The 17,835-nt window shown below is 35.4% G+C and overlaps 1 protein-coding gene across 1 annotated transcript; it reads right to left on the reverse strand.

The window, feature by feature from the left end:
* LOC131552089 (gastrula zinc finger protein XlCGF49.1-like) lies at positions 1–4,121 on the reverse strand. The gene is made up of 2 exons (XM_058795591.1): positions 3,780–4,121; positions 1–788 (listed from the first exon to the last, which is right to left on the reverse strand). The coding sequence occupies exons 1-2, from the start codon at positions 3,856–3,858 to the stop codon at positions 142–144; spliced, it is 726 nt and encodes a 241-aa protein (XP_058651574.1). The 5' UTR covers positions 3,859–4,121; the 3' UTR covers positions 1–141.
* Between the last annotated feature and the right edge of the window lie 13,714 nt (positions 4,122–17,835).

Genomic DNA, 17,835 nt, shown 5'->3' on the forward strand with positions numbered 1-17,835 from the left:
GACTGAAATGGTAGGAACTTCACTGCAGGGAGTGTGTTTTAGTGAAGGACACATTCAGTCCTGAAGGCCATCCATGAGCTGAGGAGCCACTCTGGAGCATGAATCTCTCTAGCGGCCTGTATTTATTATGTATGAAGGACTTTAAATGTCTTTTAAGAACAGATACTTGGTGAAACTCCTCCCGCATGGAGCGCAGTGATACGGCTTCACTTCTCTGTGAACCATCTCGTGTGATCTCAGGTGTAAAGCCAAACTAAAACCTTTCCCGCACTGAAGACAGATGAAGGGCTTCACACCAGAGTGAGTTTTTAAGTGATCATTGTATCTTGATTTAGATCTAAAACCCTTCCCGCACTGCTGGCATGTGAAAGGTTTCTCTCCGGTGTGGATCTTCACGTGTCCTGAAAGGCTTGTTCTGTGTGTGAATCTCCTTCCACAGTGAGTGCACTTGAACGGTTTCTCTCCGGTGTGGATTCTTACGTGATCTGTCAGGCTTCCTTTGTATTTAAACATCTTTCCACAGTGACTGCAGGAGAAAGGCGTCTCTCCGGTGTGAATTCTCATGTGCTCCATCAGGCTTCTTTTACACGTGAAACTCCTTCCACACTCACGACAGGTGCACGACTTTCTTTTTTGAGACACTTTCTTTTTAGAAGAGTTTTTATTCAGTTCTTCTTCACTTTCCTCTTCAGCTTCACCCAGTTCTTCACTTTCCTCTTCCCATTCACTCTGTACATCACTTTCTGTTTCATCTTCACTCGTTTCTTCACTTTCCTCTTCCTTCAGGTCTGGAAAAAAAAAGTGGTTGAAAATGTCATTTTTTACATGCTTTAAAATGTTAACAATCTAATTTTTAATGTTGTTTTAGATAACAAAAAAACATTTAAAACATATTTTTACCATAGTAAAACTGTAATGCTAAAATACTACACAAACAAACAAACTGTCATAACTGAAGACTACATGCTAGACTTGAAGTGATAGTTCAACCAAAAATGAACATTGTCATCATTAGCTGACATGTCGTTCCAATCCTGAACGAGTTTTCTTTCTTCTGTCGAGTGTAAATGAAGATATTTTGAAGAATGTTAGTCACCAAACAGTTTCAGTTCCCATCGACTTTCACTGGATTATTTATCCTTACAATGAAGGTCATAGGAAATAACTGTTCTTATGAAGATTCCTCAGAATGTGTTGTGTTCATGTTCCACAGAAGAAAGTATTTCAGGTTAGGAAGGACATGAGTAAATGATCGTTGTCCCTTTAAAAGAGTCTTTATCCTGTGGCTCCCTCTCCTGGACAACATCAGTATCATGGCCTTCATCGGTCAGTAAAAACCTCTGATAACATTTGTAATAAGCATGTTTGTGGTTACAGAACATAATATGGATGCTGTCCAGCTTCAAGGTTTACCCAGGTGAAAAACAAGTAATAATGTATATTCCATAATGTAGCCTACTTAAAGTGCTCCATTTTCGCACACTAATTTTGTACTTAATATATTAAAAATGATCCTTTAGTACTTCTTAAGATAAACTTAAGATCATCTAAGTGTACTCAACTGTGCTATTTTGGGACACCATGAATATTAACTAAAATGCACTTTTAACATACTATCTTTGTATTTAAAAAATGTATTTAGCTACCACTTGTAGTACACTTGAGTGTACTAGTGTATGAAAGATGGGTTCAAGTGTACTACAAGTGGTAACTAAATACATTTTTTTAAATACAAAGATAATATTTTGAAAGCGCATTTTAGTCCATATTCATGGTGTCTCAAAATAGCACAGTTGAGTACACTTAGATGATCTTAAGTACTAAAGGATAATTTTTAGTACATCAAGTGTGCGAAAATAGAGCACTTTAAGTACATTATGGTAGTGCTGGGTCATTCTACAGAAACGTCCACTTTTCTGCCCCTAGACTTTAAAGAAATATTACATTTGAAATACACATTAGGGTTACAATTTTTTTATATTTTAAAATGAAGTAATATGTTATTTGAACAATTACACCTTCCTGAGGCATCAATGTGGCATTATTTTATTTTTTTATTAATTATATAGAATTCCAAACACCACAAATCTGCTCGTCCCCACAGCCATGTACAGCAGGAAAGTGCTTTATTTTGAGGTCAAAAACAGGATTTTCTACCATTTAAAATACAAAAGTATATTCATAACTATCAAATATATGATATAAATGGCATAATAAAACAAAATGCCAAAAAAATATATAATGAAAATAGTGGTCCCCTGGAGTTGTGTCACTGGTGTTACCGCTTAACAAAAGTCTTTTATTTTGGAATAAATAAATAATAAATAAATAAAAATCACACTGATGACGTCACTCGACTTCCTCCTTCCTATTTTCTAAACATCTATGAAAAAAGGCCCATGTTTAGTCCACTGTTTCTTTTCAGTTATGATAAATTCTCTCATTTATCTCATGATTTCATATGAAGCTTTTAGTTGATGTCACTGGTATGACCTATTTATTGTTAGGGAAATGTAAAAAAAACTATAATACAAATGGATTAAACTACTTAATTTAGTGAGTATACCATGATTGACAACATGTGGCTTGATACCTTGCAGCAGACATTTTGTAAAATGCATTTTTCATGAAAATTGTCACTGGTGTTACTGTCACTGGTGTTACTGTCACTGGTGTTACTGTCACTGGTGTTACCTTCCTTATGAAGAACACCAGTGACGATCAGTGTATCAGGTCTAATGCATGTCACTGGTGTTACTGTACTGTTTTTGTCTGTCACATTAAATAAATAAAACAATCTCCTTATTTCTTGCATTTTCATTATTTTTCTGTAACTCTGACTACATGTGCTGAATTTTTTTTTTTTAGAAATAATATTTCATAAAAACTTTTAATATTGCTAAAGAAGGTAACACCAGTGACAAAAAAATGATACATATGGTCTTGAAATAATAATTAAGCTATCATTTATATGTATTCATAAAGTCAAAAGGTAATCTAATAATGTGGTCCAAGTTTAAATGTAAAAAAAATAATAATAATTAAGATATTTTGCCATCCCAAAAGTGGAGGTTTCTGTAGAATGACCCTGCACATGTTAGTTTGGTTATGTGCCGGTCAGAAATGATTGAGTGCTTGGGGCAGAAACTACACCACATGTTATTTTCCCAGTGCAACTACTAGCTAACTGTACTAGGCATATATAGTGCACTTTTATACTTTATTATCCTTACATAATGTATAATTGCTTCATTATATATTATAATACATATCATTTATTTATATAATATCTTTATTCCGTTCATTTCTTTACAATAAATTCATACTTATATATATAAAACCTGAATGTAACTGGATTGAAATGTGATCTGCGGTTGTGTTGGTTATGAATGCCGCTGCGGTGAGTTTGAGGCGAAAGTAACGAAAGCTGAGAAACACGCAAACTGTGCCGCGTTACTGCAGACAGACGCTCTTTACTCTCTCTCTCTCTCTCTCTCACACACACACACACAGTATTCCTCAGTTAATGCATTTGCTACTGACCTTCGATCATATTCTGCCACATAATAAGCGCAAAAGAATGAACGTGCTTTAGAGATCGCGTATTTATGCGCTACTGTAGTTGTACTGAGTGAACAAACACAAAGTTACGATCCATGAAATAAAGAATGAATGAATGAATGACTAAATAAATAATCCCCAGTTCCTGTGATTTTCTGCCTGCAGTCACAGATGATCTGCTGAACTGCTGAGACTCTAATGAAGAATCAAACACAAACCTTTCTGTTCGGTTTCTTCGTCTCTGGTTCCGCGTGTTTCTGGAACAGTGTCTTCACGTTCCTCTTTAACAAACTCCATCTTCACAGCAGTGTGACTCAGATCCAGCTGTTCTGCCTGTTTTGCTCTCCTCTGAATGATCAGACAGCGGGGTTTCTGCTTTTATTGCTGGAGGGCTGCAGGAGTGGCTTCCTGAAGATCTCAATCTCCATCGCCAAGATCCTAGTGAATCCATTATTAAAGTGCCCCTATTATGGGTAATAAAAGGTACTTTTTTGATTTTGGGAGTCCTCAACAACAGGTTGACAAGCATGCAAGGTCAAAAAACACTTTCATTTTCTTATAACATGCATTTATTTTTCCCCTTATTTGCTCAGTGACTCCCAAACGATTCACTCAATGATTCATTCCAGACCCCTCCTCTGCGTGACGCTAATCTGCGCTGATTGGGCCGATTTCATTTAAAGCAGTGTTTGTTTATTTTTAACGCTCCAACAGCGGCACCTAGTGGCAACAAGTGGGCGGGCAATATGCTAATGTTTCATTTTGAACATTCAACATGTTCAACATCGTTTCAATCTGAAACGGCTTGGGATTCGATTTTAAAAAGACTCGTTTCAAAGATTCAGAGTCGACTCTTTCTTTTGAGAGACAATAACTTTATACACGGTGCACTTTCAGATTTAAAACTTTGCAGGATGTTTTCATTCACTTAGAGCTGTTACACACTGCATGAAAGATCATCTTCAAAATACATGAAGAAATAACAATGAAAAGGAGTTGTGCAAAGCTAAACAATCTAACCAAGAGATAATGCTGTGAATCATTTACGGGCGTTTCTTCAACTAGGGGCACTTTTAACCTTGTGAAGTTGAATAAAAAAACTTGTTGAAAAGTCAGGTAACACAGTCTCATAAGTTTAAATAATTTGTCTAGTTTTAAGGTCTGTAAGAGGACAAACTTAGATTACAAGAGAAATTGTTAATATTTTACATTTTTCTGACCTGCAGTGAACAAATGTCATTTCCACCACATCTCAATATACAGCTGTTATTTAAATATAGAATAACTTATAAATAAGAATTGTCTAAGATCATTTTTGTAACTAGTTTTACCAGTTTTTCCACAATGTGCAATAATTATACATTTGTCAATGAGATAAATGAACTGCTCTAAGCACCAAATGCTGAACTGTACACCTGTCACACTCTGAAATATAATATTGGTTTGGGTAAGAGCTTATTAGAAAATAAATAACTTGAATTTTTATATTAAGTAGAGCATGATCTCATAAATTGTGGATACATTTTTAATGTGTGATGAGAATATTTTTTAAATATTTTTAAAAAATGTGTGGTGATGGAAATGACAGGATGTTGTGGAACTCATCACACTCATTAAACTCAATTCACAAAGTCATTAAACATATCAATTGTACTTTGTAACCATAAATGTCATTTCCAGCACAGAGGCAGTGTGTGAGAGACTGCGGTGGAAATGACATTTCTGTAGTTTTTGTGAAAATATGGAAGATAGCTTCACTAATTAGCTTTGAATTAATACTTAGCTTATACTAACTTACTTATTTAACTTGAAATGTTTAGCTTTTTAAAAACACCCTTGAAGGTACAGCATGTTTGAAAATGACGTAGAATAAATATATTAACTAATCAAGCAATATTTAACTTGATTTTTCTTCATTTGTTGTTGATGATGTCCAGCATGTGCTCTGATGTCACTGAACATTTCCACAGAAACCACCGAAACAATCTTTCACACAGACTTCTTAAAGGGACAGTACAGTGTTGTGCTGGAAATGACACCAATACTGTGCGACAGCTATATTTTGTATAAAAAGTAATATTGATAGTGGTCTCACATTAAATACTATAATGCATTTTAATTATTTTACTAGTCCTTACATTTACATTTATTCATTTTGCAGACACTTTTATCCAAAGCGACTTACAATTGGGGAATACATAAAGCGATTCAACTTGAAGAGGCAAGAAGTGCTTGCAACACCAAGTCTCAGGCATTGTTCAAATAATTACAAGCTAGCAAGGGAACGAATAAATAAAGAGAAAGATTTTTTATTTATTTTTTTAAGTGTAGGGTGAAGTCAAGTAGTGTCAAAAGAGATGAGTTTTGCAGTAGTCCAGCCTAGAAATGACAAGGCCCTGGACAAGAAGGGCCTGATCTTTCTGATGTTGTGTAGAGCAAACCTGCAAGATCGAGCAGTCTTTGCAATGTGGTCTTTGAAGGTCAGCTGGTTCAGGTACATTAGTTACCAGATAAGTCATATTTTTAAACTGTACTTTCATTGTTGAAGTTTAAAAGTCTGGGTGAAAGGAGAAAACAGTGATTTTGACACCTATAAGGAGGTTGAAAAGTATGAAAAAATCATAATAGAAAGGTAGTAAAAAGTTTTTAAGGTGGTTTTATTGTTAGTTTGACAAAGAAAGAGGAATTTGTCCAAAATTATATGTATTTTTTAAAATATGACCAAAGAACATAAAAGTGCCCATAGTCTAAGAATCACCCTTACATTCAGAGTGGCACAACACTCAATAAGGAGACATTTAACAAACTGTATAAGCGGTAACACAAAAACAATACATTTCTACATAACTCCTTACATTATTCTAAAGGAAGGAGGGATCCTCACATGCAGGAGATCTTACAGCCCATCACAGTTTGATCAGCCAGAAACCAGAGATCTGGAGATGATCCAGAGACACTTACTGAGAGGAACTGCCCTCATCTCATCTCACCTTGTTTCTGAGTTTCTGAAGCGTCAGATATCCTGCTGTTCTTCTCTTCTGTGAAGGAGACGCTCTGTCTGAGGAGTTCAGAGCTGTATTTACATGTGTTTAATCACATTAGAGTTAAAAGATGGAGAAAATGGGGGAAAACTGGCACAAATATGTAAAATAAGGGAGGCAAAAATCAGTGAAAATTATAAATGTAAACATAAACATCATTCTAAGTCATTTGAACAAAGGGTTTATACCAAAAACAAAACGTGTTTAAATTAAAGCAGCCCTGTATTATTTCTCTGCGTGTGTCATCATTTGTACTAAATCCAGTTTGTTTCAATCTCATATATTTTAGCTAACTTAATGTTTCTTATTACACAACTATCTTCATACTTTTTAACTCAATAAATGTAATTGACTTCACAATGAACAGATTTATACTTATTTTATGCCATTTGAATAGCCTAAATACATTCTGAAAATATGAGTATTTAAATAAAATCAAATAGTTGAAAATAGTTAATAATAAAGCTTGCCATGATTTTTTTGCAGGCAGAAATCTGTTTCATGTATGCATCACATTAAATGTAGCAGTTTAAAACACCAAATGGATGGAATATTATATGCAATTCAAATACATCAATCTTAAATTTAGGTCAAAATATTTTATTGAGTGTATATATTTAACAGATATGCTTGTGTTTATAACACCGAGGGTACGTGTAAGATCTCATTGAAGTGCCGGAGGTCTGGTGTAATGCGGTGAATGAAGGAGTCGTTGTGTCTGACGGCGTGTCGTTAGGTTTAACGAGGGACGGCTCTCAGATATCAGGACATCGTTCACACAGACATCAGCAGCAGATTCACTCTCAGTCTGTTTACACTCGCCTCACTTCAGAGCATCTGCTCTATTATATACAAAACTACATGCATCATTGATTTTATTTAACATTTTCAAAATGCTGCGTTCAAAACGCTTACAGTAGAATCAACATAAATCTGTTAATTGTGAAATTAATTCAGTTTATTCTGTTGAAAGCATGAGGAAATTAAATCCGGCTGAGCAGCAGGTGATGCTGAGTTTGTAATGGACAGCCTTGACTGGTTGTGCAAGTTCATCTGGTTTTTCTTATACCACGACTGTCTGCATTAGTGAAGGCTGAGTGTTTTCTCTTTTCTCTCTATTGCAGTGATTATTAATTTGTAATAACAGTGACTGTGGTCTGAAAAGTTGCCTAAATACCATGACTGAATAGTTTTAAATAGGGAAATTACTGCTGGCAAGATGGGCTTTAATTTACATTTATGCATTTAGCAGATGCAAAAGTGACTTACAATGCATTCAGGATATACTTTTTTTGTTTGTTTTTTTTAATCAGTATGTGTGTTCCTTGGGAATTGAACCCACAACCTTTTGTGCTGCTAACGCAATGCTCTACCACTGAGCCACAGGCATTTAAGCAATTTGTTGACTATTTGACTATGCAATTTGACTAAACAGAGAAAACTTCAACACCCATAATGCACTGGACTCAATCCAACTGGATACAGAAAAGTGTAAATATGATCTGTAGTTTTCACAAAAGCCCCGGAGCCTCAAAACCTCTGACAAATGAACAGGACGTCAAACAAGCAGTTTTTAACAAATGTTTAACATTACTAGTTTTTACTCCAGTAGTGTTTGTTATATTGTGGATGTAGTGACTGTTGATGGTTTTCTGAAAGGATCAATAAATCAGGCTGATGAAGCTTTCTGACTGTTTCATACTCAACCCAGCCACAGACGCTTCACACACGCTTTAGATCTGAAGTCATGATAACCTTTGAGTTTCAGTGTTCATATATATTTCATAGAGTCTGAATGATGCAGCATTCTGTTGTGTTTTATTCAGTCCACCCCTTCAGTGACCCTGAAACACAGCAATGAAATCATCCGTCTGATTCACTGGATCACAGTCAATAATGCTATAATAAGATATATAGTGATTAATACAGCACGGATGTTTGTATTTCAGTTCACTTCTTTAAGTCTGTAGACACTGAAGCAGGAGATCTGGAATTTATCCTGAGTTTGCAAACAGACGAATGATCAGCTGGTTTTAGTTTATGATGCTTGCTGTTCCTTCAACATGGATTGTTGTAAAAATACTGTTTAACTATATTCTGACAATTATATTTGAGATTAATACAATATATGCTAAAACTTACTAGACTTGATTGTTGATATTAATGCATGCACGAGAGTAAATGTGCACTATGTGTGTTAATGTGATTGATGAGCGCTCATAAAATGAGTTCCAGCACCTCGGGAGCGGACAGCTGTTCATCCTGCTGCTGCTTCACACACACACACACACACACACACACACACACACTCACTCGCACACACACATGCACACACACACACACACACACACACACACACACTCACTCGCACACACACACATGCACACACACACACACACACACACACACACACACTCACTGCACACACACATGCACACACACACACACACACACACACACACACTCACTCGCACACACACACGCACACATGTCTGGTTTGCTATCCTTGTGTGGACTCTCCATAGGCGTAATGGTTTTTATACTGTACTTACTGTATGTGCTATTGTCCTACACCAACCCTACACCTAAACCTACCCCTTACAGGAGACTACAGGTATTTATAGATTTAAAAAAAAAACACCATTTAGTATGTTTTTTAAGCCTTTTGATTTACGGGGACATAGACAGTGTCCTCATAAACCACCTTCAAATTGTAATACCTCTGTCATACCCATGTTATTATACAAATGTTGTCCCCGTAAACCACAAAAACCAACACACACACACACACACACACACACTCTGGAGTTATGGACCATAGTCTGCTCAAATACTCCGTGAGAGAGTTTAGAGTGTACTGGGTGTAAAAATGTGACTGATGACCCCTGATGAAAATTCCCTCCCCACCCCCCTCCCACCCAACCGAACACCTGTTCATCCTCCGGTGACGCAATACACCACAATCTTGTTATTTGGGAATGTGTTTCTGTGTGGGACATTGAAACTGATCAAAAACAATATGCTTTAAAACATTCAAATGTGAAAAGACATATTGGTTTGCAAATGGCATGATCAAGTGAAGTGTGCTCCCCGTGACCCAGTTTCTCCCTGGTTTGATTGTGTTCATTTGGTTCAGGTGTGTCGTGTTAATTGTCCTCACTTCCCCAAGCCGTTGAGTCCCAGTCTGTGCTGTCTGTCTTGGTCGGGTCTCATAACATCACGTCCGTGTGTCACAGCTGTTCATGGTGTGGATTACCCCTTGTTTTGGATTTATTAAAGACTGTTTCTCTGATCCACATCTCCGACAGAGAGTGACACAATGTAGTGACTGTGTTTTCCAGAAATGGTAAATCAAGTCAAGACGGGCATTTGTGTATTGTTAAACAATTTTTTTTAAAAGGTGAAAAGTCTAAAACAATGTTGCCTACCAGACACAGGTAAAACAATAGCATCGGCAGCTGTCAGGATCTTTTAACATTACAGTTTTAAAAATAGTGTTTGTTACTGATACAGGTGAAAAGAAAAGAAAAGAAAAGAAAAGAAAAGAAAAGAAGATCAGTTTATCTGACACTGTTCTGTGAAATCACTGATCGATGACACTCTGAATGAAGTCGGGCCGTCGAGTTAAACCACACCCACTAGCCATGACAGAAATATTTATAGGTTTTCTTCTAAACAATCAACTCACAGGAAAATGATGTATTATTTTAGTTTATTTTGTTTAGTTATTCACACTTAATTTAGTTATTCCTTTATTCACTCTTTGATTTTTGGCAATCTTAAAACTTGCGGACTACTACATTAATAAAATGTGTGTGTGTATGTAATTAAACATACAACATCATATGGAATGCAAATATTTCGTCTCGGTGCACGATGAAACAAGAGTGTGATACAGAATCAGAATCAACAACGGTTGTTTTATTGCTGTAATCTGATGAGCTTGTGAGGGTCTGGCATTCTGAACTTTGGTAGAATGTCAGACAAACAGTTCAGTGATCAAAGGATGCCCCCCCCCCTCCCTCCCCCCTCTTTGTTTTTACGACACTCACCTGGAGAAGTGAGTGTCGTTTTTCAGCATTTTTACTTTCTCAAAAAAACTCACTCTGTATGATTTATTAGCCTTTTGAAATAGGGACATGGGGAAATATCCTCATAAATCACCTTCTCCTTGTAATACCTGTCATACCCATGCCATTATACACATTTGATCTGTTACAGACGTACACAGACAGAGAACCTCGTTAATGTCCATCTCATCCTCACATTCAGACATCACATCCAAAATTTTTCTGGTAATTAGACAGATTGACTCTCTACCGGTGAGAAACATGCTAGTCTGCAGAGATTTTCTTTTCTGGCTGGACCACCCGTTTAATGTCGTTACCTCTGTTTGTTTAATAAAGACTTCCCTTGATCCCGTTTAACACCATTTCACAATTTAAAGTTTAAAAGCACATAGTTTTTTAACAGTTTTCAACGGCCCACACGAAAAACACATTCTCAAACAATAAGAGAAATGTCATAAATTCCTTTCGATCGCTGGACTGGATAAAACACACGGCCCCCGGTTAGACGGTTGGGGGTGGACGCACACAGGTGTCCGAACAGATGTCCAGTCATGGGTGGGAGGGAGGGGGTGAGGGGTGGAATTTTTATGAGGCGGCAATTAATCAAATTTTTGACACAAGGTTGCCTACCATCTCTCTATGCAGTTTAAATGCAACATAATTATTTTCACACTGCAATATTTATTTATTAAAATAAAAACAAATGGGCTATATTGTATAGCTTACATAAACAAATGTGTTAAGATGTAATGTATAATATCTTTTTTAGCTTTCATGTAGGATTAATGTCCACACTCAATTGGTTTTTATGTAACAGAGTCCTGAGACAAATAACAATAGAATGCATGGAAGACTTTTCTCTTTAAGATGTTGGTAATGAATGACAGACTAAAAACTTTAGATTGATTAAAACAGCTGAGTTATGCCTTTCTCTTGAATATGTACACAGTAACCAGTGAGTACATGAAGCAGTAATATTCAGCACCTTTCTATCACATTAATCAGTAAAAAAGTGGTTTAATTTAGATACCAGATCTGACTTTTTCTTCAAAACACAAACTTTCTTTGACTTTTTAAATGTGTTAAACCAGCGGTTTGGTGTTCCAGATCACCTGCTTCAAACGCTACGGACTGTCAGGTCAGTGAACTACAATTCACAGCACGCACCTCAGACTTCAAACATGGCCGCCGGACTCCATATCCCAGAATACTCACACATCGCTGGACGTCTGATTATACTCACCTGATCTCAGTACTCACACATACACCCTACACAGACTCACATCTCTGCGCTTTGTGAGGTATATGCTCCTTCCCTCTTGTTATGCTACAAAGCCTTTTTTGTTATTGTTGATAAGTTCATTTAGTGCGTTTATTCACCAGTTATCTTTCTGGGGCCACTGTTGGGTAAAAGTAGCTGATTTAAGGTTTAATAAGTTTTATTATTGTGGGTATTGTCACACACCAGGTATTATAGAGGCTTTGTCTAGTATGTCTTATCTTGCCACACCACATGAACTGACATGTATTACATGGTTCAACATTTTGGTTCCCACTTTATATTAAGTGGCCTATATATTAATATTTAATATAAATAATATTATAAATAATAAATAATAATATTAAATATTAATATTAATGCACTTATTGTGTACATGCATGTTTTTACATTGTACTTATATTTTAAAAATACTTGCATATAATTACATATGTAATTAATTTCTGTAATTACATTTAATTAAAATCCCTTAAACCTAACCATACCACCAAATCTGTCCCTAACCTTATACCCGTACCCATCTCAATAGCAGCAGAAGTGTTTTGCAATAAAATATGAACACAATAAGTACATTGTACATATTTTCTGATGTAATTACATAGTAGTAAAGGCCACCTAATATAAAGTGGGACCAAATCTTGTATGTGTTTTGTTTGGCTCAGGCTAGTCGCTTACAAAATAGGTTAAGCAATATATTAAAATAATTAATTTAAAGTCAAATACCTAACATTGGTGTTAATAGCGTGGTACAGATTGTGTACTACTTTGAGTCTGTGTCAAGTATGGACTACAAGACCGCAGCTTTATTAAAAGTAGCACAAACCAAACAGTCCGAAATCCAGCAGATGTAATCCAGAACAGACGGAGGACAGGTGATCCACAAACAATATCACACAGAAGAGCCAAAGAACAATAATCCAGAGCTTCTTTCTCGCCAAAGTTACAGTATATCCTGAAACCAGAGAGCTGTGGAAGCTCATATATTACCAGTCGCTTTCTTAAGATGTATTGATCTTTTCTGATATATTGTCAAGTCTGTTTTGGCAGATGTACATTGTATTATTCTCAAATATAATTGTTCAGTCTAAATATATTCTAGCAGTACTTTTACAAAGATGTTATTTAACACATGTACTTATATCAGAGACACTGATCTCTTATGGGTTTGTCATTAACTGTATCACAGTTGAACCGTTTAGACTGTTTCACTGAACCTGAATTAAAACAAACTGGTTACAGCAGCAGCTGATAATTCACGTGTTTAACTTAAGATAAAGTCCAGATCACCTGCATCAAACTCTACAGACTCAAAGAAGTGAATCGAAATACAAAACTGTACCACAGTATTAATCACAATGTCAGATATTTAAAAAATAACAATTAATTAAATATATTGCTAAACCTATTATGTAAGTAACTGTAACTAGCCTGAGCCAAACAATATGCATACAAACTTCAAAAACAAGTGTTGTGTGTTCTGGTGTTGCAAGCGAAGACGTACTAGACACCACTTCTACTGAGATCCAGCGAACCAGTCAACAGACAGATGATTTCATTAAAGTGCTGTCATCATTGTGTATTATTTTAGTATGTCAGTATTGCCCATATTGCAATAAAGAGGTGGTTTTACCTGAATGGAACACAAGACTACAGAATGCGGCGCAACATTCAGATTCTATGAAATATGTTCACATTGAAACTCAAGAATTATGATGACTTCACCTTGTTTTGCTGTTGTGAACAAATGATAACCCTGTTTTCAGATTTGCCTCTGAGCTGAGTTTGACACCCCTGTCTTAGGTGCTCATGCTAAGGAGATTGTGCTCGGCAAATAAAAAGCCTTCTCTGCTCACAGACGGACGGCGGTCAGCATGACGCAGCGTCTCCACAGTGCCACCGGCTGGAAAGGAAAGGGAACGTGTCGGGTTACAGATGTGAGTAGGGAACGAGATGCTTTGGGAATGCCTGTACATGTTCCTTCAGACAACTCAGATCTGATGATATGTATGGCAGACGCCCTTATATGTGCACGGGTGCTCCACGTGACATTATAGTGACAGTTTATACGGCTTGATGGATTTGTTTCTTGCAAACACACAGCTTTGGTCTTCTCCAGATGTTAACTGATGGACTGGAGTGGTGTGGATTATTGTGATGTTTTTATCAGCTGTTTGGACTCTCATTCTGACGGCACCCATTCACTGCAGAGCATCCATTGCTGAGACACTGATGCAATGCTACATTTCTACAAACCTGATGAAGAAACAAACTCATCCTGATCTCAGATGATCTGAGGGTGAACACATTTACAGCACATTTTCATTTTTGAATGAACTATTCAAGTCAAGTAACCTTTAATTTTTTATAGCGCAAATTGTTTCAAAGCAGCTTCACGTAGAAAAACAAGAAGAGAGAAGGCTGTTGAGGCCTGGCATGACGTCATTTGGGACAATGTTGCCTTCCACACCTGTCACCTTGTGAATGAATGGTTTGCAGCACAGCCTCGTATGATGATGCAGTTCCTCCTTTTCTGAGTTATTCTCTGCTTGGAGATGGAAGGTGTATGATCACCGGGGATGGATCCGCCATGCAAGGAGGTATTTCCCTCACTGCACTGCTAGTGAAAACATTCAATGCAATGTTCATGAGAACCTGTGGCATAATTGTCAGGAACGAAAGGACTAAATGTGAAGTTCTTAGTATTTATAAGAAAGTTCAGTTGTAAGTCATTTATAAGTGATTAGTTAATGATTAACTAATCTTTTACAAATCAGGATTATGTGTTCATAAATTATTAATAAGTGATTTGTTAATATTTGTATCTATGTTTTGTAGATTAAGTTATAAATCATTTACAAAACATGACTACACGTTCACAAATGATTATTAACATATGCAAACGATTTATAAATCTGTCATAAGTTATCTTAAACAAGTAGCATATCATGAAATAATCAAACAGAGCTTTAGTAAATGGTTAATAAGTTACTAGTTAATATATTATTAATTGCTTATTATTCATTGAAATGTCAACATTGTACTATTGTTATTATTACACATTTACACGTTTATTCACTTGACAGCAAATAATTTATTATTAAAATAATAATAATAATAATAGGTTTAGCATAATTGCATTTTTGTGCTTTTTAATAGATCAGCTTACAAATTTAATGAAACTTACATTATACACCGATCATTTACTAATGGTTTGATCATCATTTGTTCGTGATTAACAAATGTTTACTGAGATAATAGTACGTTAACATTTTAATGATTTATAAGTGATTAATAATATATTAACTAGTAACTTAACTAGTAAATATTTACCATTTACTAAGGATCTGCTTGATTATTTCATGATGCTATTTTTTAAGATAACTTACGAAAGATTTGTAAATCGTTAGCATATTACTTAATAATCATTTGTGAACGTATAGTCATGTTTTGTATCTGATTAGTTCATCATCATCTAATCACTTGTAAATGATTTATAACAATCTACAAAACAGAAAAAAATAATATATCACTTATTAATTATGAACGCATAATCATGTTTTGTAAATGATTACTTCATCATTAACTAATAGCTTTTAAATGAATTAAAACATACAAATTGTTAGCATATCACATATAATTAATCGCTTATGAATGTTTTGTAAATGATTAGTTCATCATTAACTAATCACTTATAATTGACTTACAACTGAACATTATTTTAAAGTGTTAGCCCTTTTTTTTTTTTTTTTTTAAGATATTTCCACCCTTAAGTTTCCTTTGGTTGTTGTTTGTTTGTTTTTCCAGCATTTGAGTTTGAAAAATATCATATTTCATATTGATAGCTGTATTTTGTTTTGTTGTCCATTGTGTAATGATTGATTGAAAGAATAAATTCATTTGACCACAAGGGTTTTTGTTTTTGGCATGTAAAACATTCACATTCATTCTTTGTGCTGTAATACAGTCAATGAAATGAAAAGATGTTATTCTTATCCGATAATGAAATACATATGTGACAAATCATTCAGATAAAAGTATATAGTCATTGTTAGTGTTTTTTAGATCAGTGTGTTATGAATGAAATGTATGTTTTCTGCATGAGAATGTTTGCCAGTGTTATGGTGAAACAAGCTTATTTTGAGACATATATGAAGTGTTTTGTTGGTCTGAGGGAGTTTTGGAGGCGAGATCAACTGTTTGGCCAAGATTCATGTTGGTAATGCAGACTGTATGAACAGTTTTGAAAATATGGCTTTAGTATTGAACAATGCTTGTTAGTAACTGAAAAAAATAAAAAATAAAACTAATACAGCCTAACAATCCTTTAACGGATTTGAATATTAGAAGTGTATTAGTGTATGTGTACGCCAGGTTAAAGAGGTGGGTCTTTAAAGGATTAGTTCACTTTCAAATTAAAATTTCCTGATAATTTACTCACCCCCATGTCATCCACGATGTTTATGTATTTCTTTCTTCAGTTGAAAAGAAATTAAGGTTTTTGATGAAAACATTCCAGGATTTTTCTCCATATAGTGAAGTTCAATGGACTCCAAACGGTTGAAGGTCAAAATTACAGTTTCAGTGCAGCTTCAAAGGGCTATAAACCATACCAGACGATGAATAAGGGTATTATCTAGCAAAACAATCGGTCATTTTAAAAACAAAATAAAAATGTATGCTTTATAAACACAAATGCTCGCCTTGCTCTTTGATGCGCGTTCATGACGTCATGTAATACGTAGTTACATTGAAAAGGTCACGCTTTTCAGGAAACAAATCAGGAAATTTTTATTTGAAAGTGAACTAATCCTTTAATCTCAATTTAAACTGACAGAGTGTGTCTGCCTCCCGAACAGTGTTAGGTAGATTGTTCTCAGAGTTTGGGTGCTAAATAGGAATAGGATCTGCCGCCCGCAGTCGATTTTGATATTCTAGGTATTATCAAACGGCCGGAGTTTTGAGAACGCAGCGGACGTGAAGGACTAGGACGTGAAGGATAAGAGCTCGCTCAAGTACTGAGGAGCTAAACCGTTCAGGGCTTTATAAGTAATTAACAAGATTTTAAAATCTATCCGATGTTTGATAGGGAGCCAGTGCAGTGTTGACAGAACCGGGCTAATATGCTCATACTTCCTGGTTCTAGTAAGAACTCTAGCTGCTGCATTTTGAACCAGCTGGAGTTTGTTTATTAAGCGTGCAGAACAACCACCCAATAAAGCATTACAATAATCTAACCTTGAGGTCATAAATCAGTCTATAGTACAGATCTGCCTGTATGCTAACAAAAATAACCTAGGCTCGTTGGAATAACGTTTCTGTAACTACATTTTTGCAAAACTCCTATAAACATACCTACACATATATAAAATTCACTGCAGTTCACATCAAATTTGATTATTTTCCCCAAACTAATAGTTAATTAATAAGAGACTTATTTTCATGTGGCTCTATGATACTATGCCAGTTAAAATCATATATATATATATATATATATACACACACACACACACACACACATGGATGAATTAACATTTCTGCATTTGACATTAAGAGCATAGGTCATTATTTAGATATATTTATAAGATGGAAAAATTTGGTTTTTACAAATACTAGAGTGCAAATTGGTATGTTTCATCAGGATGTAAAGAGAAAATATAGAGCTGAGTATCAGCACAACAGTGAAAGCTAACATCATGTTTCCTGATGATATCTCTGAAGGGTAACATATACAGGGTGAAAAGAAACGGTCCTAGTACTGAGCCTTGTGGTACTCCGTACTGCACTTGTGATCGATATGATACCATTAAGGTGTAGAAATAAGAGACAGACCTTGTATTTGAATGGTAACATACACAAGTAATTTTATTCATTTAAAAGTGTTGTT

Source organism: Onychostoma macrolepis, chromosome 02 (assembly GCF_012432095.1).
Source record: "Onychostoma macrolepis isolate SWU-2019 chromosome 02, ASM1243209v1, whole genome shotgun sequence".
NCBI classification, from domain to species: domain Eukaryota; kingdom Metazoa; phylum Chordata; class Actinopteri; order Cypriniformes; family Cyprinidae; genus Onychostoma; species Onychostoma macrolepis.